We start from the raw sequence: 7,954 nt of genomic DNA on the forward strand, positions 1-7,954 counted from the left end.
TGCTCAATGAAAACGGGCCTATTTGCCACTTAAATCAAAGTAAAAAAACTTGTAGATTCTTGTGATCGGAAGCGTTGTAAAAGAAAAAAATCATTCATTTTAGTTACTTTTAACTCATTTCTTTACGGTCTTTCTGCAAGGAAAAAGAATAAAGTGAATTTTACAAAAAAGTTAACATGTGGATTTTATACAGCAAAAAGAATAAGGGTGTTTGAAAAAAAAAATGGTTCCTACCTTAAAACCAATTGGTTGAAGAAAATATCAGAAGAATTTCAAGCAGATAAACTGGTACCATTCAACAAGCACGTAAATGGTGTCGAAACACAGATAGTACTGCTTCACGATCACGTGATGTGGATAACTGACATCTGTATTTCAAAAACTGTACAACAATGGCCGTTCCAGCGAAACATTAGTTCCTCTCTAGCTCCCTACTCTCGAATTTCCACGTTAGCAGCACCCTCGTTTCCTTCTCCGAGGAGATGAAAATCAATCACACTAACCATTGGAGTTTAGAAGTAAAAAACACAGAAAAAATAAAGGGGTGGAATCAGTTTTGATTTAAGGACTGTTTTATTAGAGGTTGAGAGGTCTTGCCCATCTCCTCAGGCTGGCTCTTCACCTCCATCAGTAGTGCAACCACTTCCTTCATTGTGGGGCGCTCTGATGGGGAAGAGTTCACACAAAACATAGCAATTCCAAGTGTTTGAAGCATCTCTTGCACCATTTGATCTGGTAGACCTTGCAGCTTTGTGTCTAGTATTGATATAGCTGGTTCAAAGCTTCCCATCTTCCTCTTCACCCATTCCACTATGTGTTGGCCATCTGCAACATGGGATTCAACAGCACTGCGACCACTTAGAATCTCTAGCAAAACCACCCCATAACTATAGACATCACTCTTCTCTGTTATGTTCATGGAGTAGCCATATTCTGCGTCAGTGATAAAAACATGGTTAGTTTTAAACCAAAAGCACCACTAAATGATAAAATATGGATGTCCATGTATTCTTGGGCTTCAATTGAATGTGTGCACATTTTTTCTACATTTAAACCGATAGCACTAAATATTAAGGGCATTGGTTTTATCAATTATGTAAAGGATGTAAGAAAGGTTCGAGAAAGTAAAGCAAGCTAAACGGACTTACCTGGGGCAATATAACCATAGGAACCAGCAACTCTGGACATTGCATGATGATAATTTGGCGAATGCATTAGCTTTGCAAGACCAAAATCCGCCAGATATGCCTCAAATTTGGAGTCCAGAAGTATGTTATTGCACTTGACATCTCTATGGAGAATTGCAGGTACGCAATCATGATGAAGGTAAGCTAGACCTTGAGCTGATCCGACAGCAATCTTGTATCTTGTTTCCCAGTCTAAGTTCCTGTTCCCTTGTAAAAGCTGTCGCAGATTACCATTTGGGATGTAGTTATAGAGAAGAAGATTAACGCTCCTGTTAGAACAATAACCTATGAGCCGCACTATGTTCCTGTGCCGAATGTATCCAAGAATCTGTATCTCTGCAGCAAAAGAATCCACTATTTCATCTGCTTTGCTTGCTTTCCAAAGCTTCTTTACCGCAATCAACTCCCCATTTGGCATCTCAGCCTTGTACACAACACCTGAGCAGCCCTTTCCAATAACATTTTCATCCTTCAAGCAATCCAAGATACTATCGATGCTGAAGTTTACTTTCTGAAATGGGATGAAAGTCCAAGGATAAGAGAAATCTTCAGTTCCTGATGTGGAAGTTGATGCCCCCAATGTTTTTTCAACCTTGTATCCATGATTACGAGTTACTAGAATCCAGGAAGCAATGAGAATTATAGTAACCGAGGCTAGAATGACTGTGATCAAAGCAATGGTTTTTGCAGATTTCAAACCATTTTTTCGAATCAGACTAGAAGAACAGGTAGCCCCATCAATGGACTGACAAAGCCCAGGGTTCTGAATATATGAATTGGAGGATAGTGTTCTGAAGAATGGAGTTACTGGGATAGGACCTGAGAAATTGTTGTAGGAGATATTGAGAGAGGTGAGGCTAGTGAGAGACCCCAGAACCTTGATTTCTCCATAAAGCATGTTATGAGAAAGATCAAGTGATTGTAACTGTGTCAAAGCAGACACTGACTCTGGGATTTCTCCTGTAAATGAATTGTAGCTCAAGTCCAAGCTGATGGTTAAGCTTGTAACATGACCAATCTCTGGGGGTATGCCACCAGAGAGGCTATTGTAACTCAAATCCAGAAGAGTTAACTTCTGCAAATTTCTAATGGATTTTGGGATTGGTCCTGTCAGTACATTATTGTTGAGGATGAGCTTGTTCAAATAGCTGAAGTTTCCGAAGCTCCAAGGAATTTCTCCTGTCAAACTGTTTCTACTGAGATCAAGCTGCTCCAAATTTTCAAGCTCCCCAATCACAGATGGAATTTCCCCAGTGAGGTAGTTGTTGTGAACATCTAACAGCTCAAGAACTGTGATGTTAGCAATCTCCACTGGTATGCTTCCAGAGAAATGGTTCATGTACAGGTCGAGGAACACCAGATTCTGCAATTGACCTATCTCTTTAGGAATCTGGCCTGAAAGCTGGTTCTCTCCAACCCTCAACCTCACCAAAGACTGGCAATTTGCAACACTTGGTGGCAATCCTCCTGTTAATGAATTGCCCAGAAGCAGAAGCTTACTCAGCTTCTTCAAGCCGAAAATCTCTTCTGGTATAGAACCTGATAGCTTATTCCTTGAAAGGTCAAGTGCGTAGAGTTCTGTGCAGTTTCCAAAGGATGATGGTATGGTTCCAGACACTAGATTACCCCATAAGAAAAAGCTCTGTAGAACCTTTAATTTACCTAACTCCCAGGGAATAGTACCTGATAACTGATTCTTGTCGAGCTGAACAGTAGAAAGGCTGGTACAGTTGCTCAACTGCCATGGTATTTTACCTGTGAGTGAATTATCAGATAGATGAAGCTGTTCCAGAACCACCAGCTTCCCAAAGTCCCCCGGTATTTCACCAGAGAGGTCATTAGAAGAGACATCAAATATAACAAGTGATGAACAGTTGGAAAGCTCTGCTGGGATTGAACCAGTTAAGGCATTGCCCCAAAGAAGCAAGCTAGTAAGTTTTTGCAACTTGCTCAATTGCGGAGGGATAGAACCAGTGAGCTTATTCATGTGCAGATACAGATTTCTCAGCTCAGAACACAACCCAAGTTCTGGTGGCATTGAGCCAGAAATTTCAGTATCATAAAGTGCTAGAGTCTGTAGATTGATCAAGTTACCAAATGTAGAGGGAATGGCACCAGAAAGTCCCGTGGCAGCTGCGCCAAAAGTGGTGAGGTTGGTGAGTAGGCCTAACTGTGAAGGGATTTGTCCAGTGAGATATGGATTTCCCCCTATCCGAAACTGCTGCAGAGATGTCAAAGAGCCTAGCTGTGATGGGATTGAGCCGTTGAGAAGATTGTCTTGGAGGCAGAGAACTTCAAGTGAAGTGAGATTAGAAAGATGTTGAGGAATGCTTCCTGTCAATCTGTTGGAGTTCAAGAAAAGGAATTGAAGTAAAGAGAGGCTTCCCAGTTCAGCAGGTATGGAACCGGTGAGAGAGTTTGAGGAGAGGTCAAGCAGCTGAAGATGGAAAAGTTGACCAAAAGAGGGTGGAATGGTTCCAGAGACATTGGTGGAAGAGAGATTGAGAAGTTGAAGCATTGATAAAGAGGATAGCCGAGGAGGTAAATAGGAGAGGTTGAGAAAAGTATCTGGAATAGAGAGGGAGATTACTCTACCTTGTGGGGAGCAAGTGATACCTTTCCATGAACATGGTGTTGAACTTGATGGGTTCCATGAGGAGAGAACGGGTGATGATGTTGCAGCAGGGCCTGCTGCAGGCAGAAGAGAAAGAAGGGCTTGTCCATCGGGTGAGAGACAGGTGACTCCTATCTTTGTCAGGGTGAGGCAGAAAAATATCATGGAAAATAACAAAGCGGTGACACTCCGGGGAACAATGCTTTCCATTTGGACTACGAAAATGGCTTGGTTTTGGAGATTAAGAACTTGGTCTAATGGAGTGTTGGTTATAGGGTCACCACATCAGTCTTGCAGCTGTTGAATGATGGTGATTGGTGAAGCTGAAGCTGAAAAAAGTCCACTCTAGGAGACCAAGTGCATGTGAAAGAGGGTCTCTATTGCTTGAGTTTCACACTAGCGTTTTCAATACTAGCATGTGAAAGACTGAATCATTATCTTTAGGAAGATTGAATGGGTGAGATAGACAGTGAAGAATGCAATCTATTTCCCTCTTACCCCAGAATCAAAGGTAGGCTTCTGGTGACGCTTCTGGCTCTTCTGATGCTATGCAAATGGTGGTGGAAATGGTGGCATGGCCATCTAAGTTCTGGCACTTGTGGTGCATGCACTGTTGTTGGCTTCCATGATTCGCGTGACTGCTTACAGGTAATAATAACAAAGGAGAATACCTCAGCGGCGGTGGTAGTGCGGTGGCTGAGCTTTTCTGAGTTCAATGCACTTTGAAAACCTCCACTCTCAATATCTCTTTTACATTTAAATAGTAGTTAGTGTAGTTCTAACTTCGTTGTTTGGCTGTATTCATTGTTGTGTACATGTACCAAATTGACCCTCCATTATGTAGGATATGTAGTTCGTGAATTGGGACACTGACCTCTTACAAAAACCAAATTGTTCTCCTATCACTCACTGACACTCCCTTACCCTTTCATTATCTTACTATTTAGGGAGGAGTGGGGTTTCCCTGTTTGTTCTTGTACCTGCTGTAGTGACACAGACCAAAATTCTCACGCCATTGATGTATCCTCTAACTACATAACCTGTAAATTTGAGTAGTTTAATTCATAAAAATACATGCCAAATATCTATTAAATTTAACTTGGATACACTTTCAACAGTGTAAAGTACTCCGGTTAAATTTCAAATAATACAAATATAAGTTTAAATGAAATATAAAAGTTAAATACCATATAAAAAAATATTCATAAACTTAATGTAAAAAGTGTCATCAACTTCTTAAGTGAAAAACTGTGAGGCTTGTGACAATGAGAACAACTTTGATGTAAAGAAGTGATACATAAAAGGACAAAAGACCCTAAGTAGACCTGCATGAATATATCAAGGTTTTATATAAAATGAAAAACAGTACTTGCATCAATGTGACAAAATTAGGCATTGTGGATAAGTTCCCTCTATCTAAAATCTGCTGGTAAGGGCTCGGATTGGGACAATGCAAGAGATTCAGAGCTTTATGTGCAAATGTGTCCATGGCGTTGGCATGGCACACACAGTAAGATTGCCTTCTTGGGAAGAGGAAGAGCACTTTGATGATAATATAAGAAGTGAGGGAGCTTAGGAGATCGTGAAAGGTTAAAAGTTTAGAGTAAGAAAAACAACTTGAATGTCTTTTTCTTTGCATAAACCAAGCATCATTAAACGTGGCCTTGGCTTTAAGGAAGTAACACTTGTTATTACTTGTTATTTTGAAAGATAATGATATTTTGACAATATTATTTTATAATATTTTAATATTTTTATGTGATTGATTCAAAATTACTTCATGATGAATAATAATAATCATAAAAACCATAGTAAATTAATCATCTAATGACACGTTTTTTAAAATAATGTAAAAATATCGTTATCTTATTTTTAAAAGAACATGAAGGGTAAGGTAGCGTAGTAACATAGGAATTCCTACGTGGGAGGGGTGAAATTGGTAGTGTAAATTTTGTAAGTTTTACTTTGTTTGTTTGTGTGAGTGATTGGTGTTTGAAGATTAGATTAAGAAAGGGAAGAGTGATTTGGTTACCGAGGAGGAGGAGGTGGGTTTGTTTTGGGAGTGGAGCAAAAGAAAATTGTATGTCACATGACAGAGAGGGGTTTTTGGAATAAATTAGGGCACAGGTAACGATTAGGGTTTTTATTTAGCTTTAGGTTTTGACTGTTTTCTTATTTTTCACCTGCACGAGGCTTGTCTCTCATTAATGTCACAAAATTTTAGAATTGGGAACCTTTTGGAATGGTAACTATGATATTCTTAGATAACCAGTGCCCTTGCACCACTCAGAGCAGGACTACGGGTTCATAACATGGCAAATTCTTTTTTTTTTTTTTTCTTAATTGTGAGAATATGAAAAATTAATTATATGTATCATTCTTTTATTGTATGATTTTAAATAAAAATAAAAAAACTAATTGCGTTAGTTTTCCTTTTATTTATATTTATTTTTAATATGATTTTATCCAAATTTAAATCATTGCCTTACTTACAATATAATTTTTTTTATTATTATCATCATAAAATTAATAATTCACTCTCTTTTGCAATTATTTGTTTATTTTGTTTTCCTATATACAATTAAGAATTTTGTTTTTCACATCTTTTCTTAATTAGTTAAGCGGCACTATTAGGCTTGGGTTTGTGTGGGTTCAACACTGTTTCAGTTATATTACTTAATAATTTAATTAGAATAATTATCATTATATATAATCACTACCACCAACCATCATCAACACCAGTACTTTCATTAGAATAACAATGTGATCATTGATATCATCAAATATTTAAAAAGTATGTTTAAACCAATTTTAACAAAACGAAGAATATTTAAACTTGTTTATTTTGAATCTTAAAAATGAACAAAAAAAAAAACTATGAGCCCTGTAAACTATTTTTAAACTCATAACTAATTGTGATCCCAAACTACCCTTAATTACTAGATTGAATTGATAAATTGATGTAAAACTTGCTATTCTTTTTCTGTATAGTACCTGATTGGAATATAGTACCTAATTCAAGTAAATAAGTAAGCATTATGATTATATGTTTATTTGCTTTTCATCTCATTATAACCTTATTTCTTTATTATACAGTAGATACATTTATATTTTTTTTCTCAACACTCAAATCTATCTTAAAATAGAATAAATATTGTTTAATTTCTTTAGTAACACGTGAAAAAAAATTGAGAGAAAATGAGTAAATAGATTTAGAATAATAGAAGAAGAAAAGTGAGGTTGTTTCTTTTAAGAGATGGAGAGATAAAACTGAAGAAATTTAAAAATAAAGTTTGTGAATAATATGATAGATATGATAAGTGAAAAAAATGTTTTAATAGATAAAATATAATCATGATTATAATAATTATTATTATTAATTTTTTCAGTAGTTTTTATTTCACTATTAATGTTTGTGTAAAATGATGAATGCTGACTTGTTTTTTCTCTCTAATTTTTTTCTCTCTAATCCGTTCGTTCGTGTAAAGAAAGGATTCAATCTTCATCTTCACAAATCAGCCAAAATGGGTGAAAGTAACAATCAAATAATTTGGTCTCACACTCTTAGAAATAGTAGATTTTGTTGAAGTGAGCATAACATAAATGTTCGAAATAATTAATGTTTAAAACTTATGCAAAATGGTGTGAAAGTATTTTGCATTTCGTAAGGTAAAAGCATATCATTGACTGAATGGTGTGTGTGGATTGGTCTCAGGTAGCTTGAAAAATGGTGAATTCGTGAAAAAATGTTAGTGTGTGTCCGATCTTTAACGTATATTGTAAACCAAGATCTTCGTATTTAATGTATACACAATCGAACTAAAGATGCACATAATTACGTCTTCTTTTCCTATAACGATGAGGAAAGACAATAAATATATAATTTGACCACTTGAAAAAGATTCGAATATTAATCCGCCGCTAAATGTACAACAACTATATATTAATACAAAAAATAGTTTGAATTGCATTATGGTTGATAATGGTGTATAGAATTAGATTATGTGGCATATCCCGATAGGACATGATGAATCCATTAAGATAAGAAGGTGGACTGAAAAGAAATCAAAGACAAACCTAGGCTTCTGCACTCTGCAGTGAACTACAGAGGGAACATGAATGTATTATTTTATGAGCTTTGTATTTTAAAATG

The 7,954-nt window shown here is 36.5% G+C and overlaps 1 protein-coding gene across 1 annotated transcript; it reads right to left on the reverse strand.

Moving 5' to 3' along the window:
* Window positions 1-249: 249 nt before the first annotated feature.
* On the reverse strand, window positions 250-3,705 carry LOC106769750 (probable LRR receptor-like serine/threonine-protein kinase At1g34110). Its single transcript, XM_014655490.2, has 2 exons — window positions 1,149-3,705; window positions 250-933 (listed from the first exon to the last, which is right to left on the reverse strand). Exons 1-2 carry the CDS (start codon window positions 3,703-3,705, stop codon window positions 551-553), a joined length of 2,940 nt encoding a protein of 979 aa, XP_014510976.2. The 3' UTR covers window positions 250-550.
* Between the last annotated feature and the right edge of the window lie 4,249 nt (window positions 3,706-7,954).

This window comes from Vigna radiata, chromosome 8 (assembly GCF_000741045.1).
Source record: "Vigna radiata var. radiata cultivar VC1973A chromosome 8, Vradiata_ver6, whole genome shotgun sequence".
In the NCBI taxonomy this organism is placed as follows: domain Eukaryota; kingdom Viridiplantae; phylum Streptophyta; class Magnoliopsida; order Fabales; family Fabaceae; genus Vigna; species Vigna radiata.

Coding starts and splice junctions, on each gene's coding strand:
- LOC106769750 (XM_014655490.2), bottom strand. CDS start 3,705: ATGCTTCAACTTCTCAATCTCTCTTCCACCAATGTCTCTGGAACCATT. Junction 934..1,148: donor CTATGGTTATATTGCCCCAG/GTAAGTCCGTTT, acceptor TCACTGACGCAG/AATATGGCTACTCCATGAAC.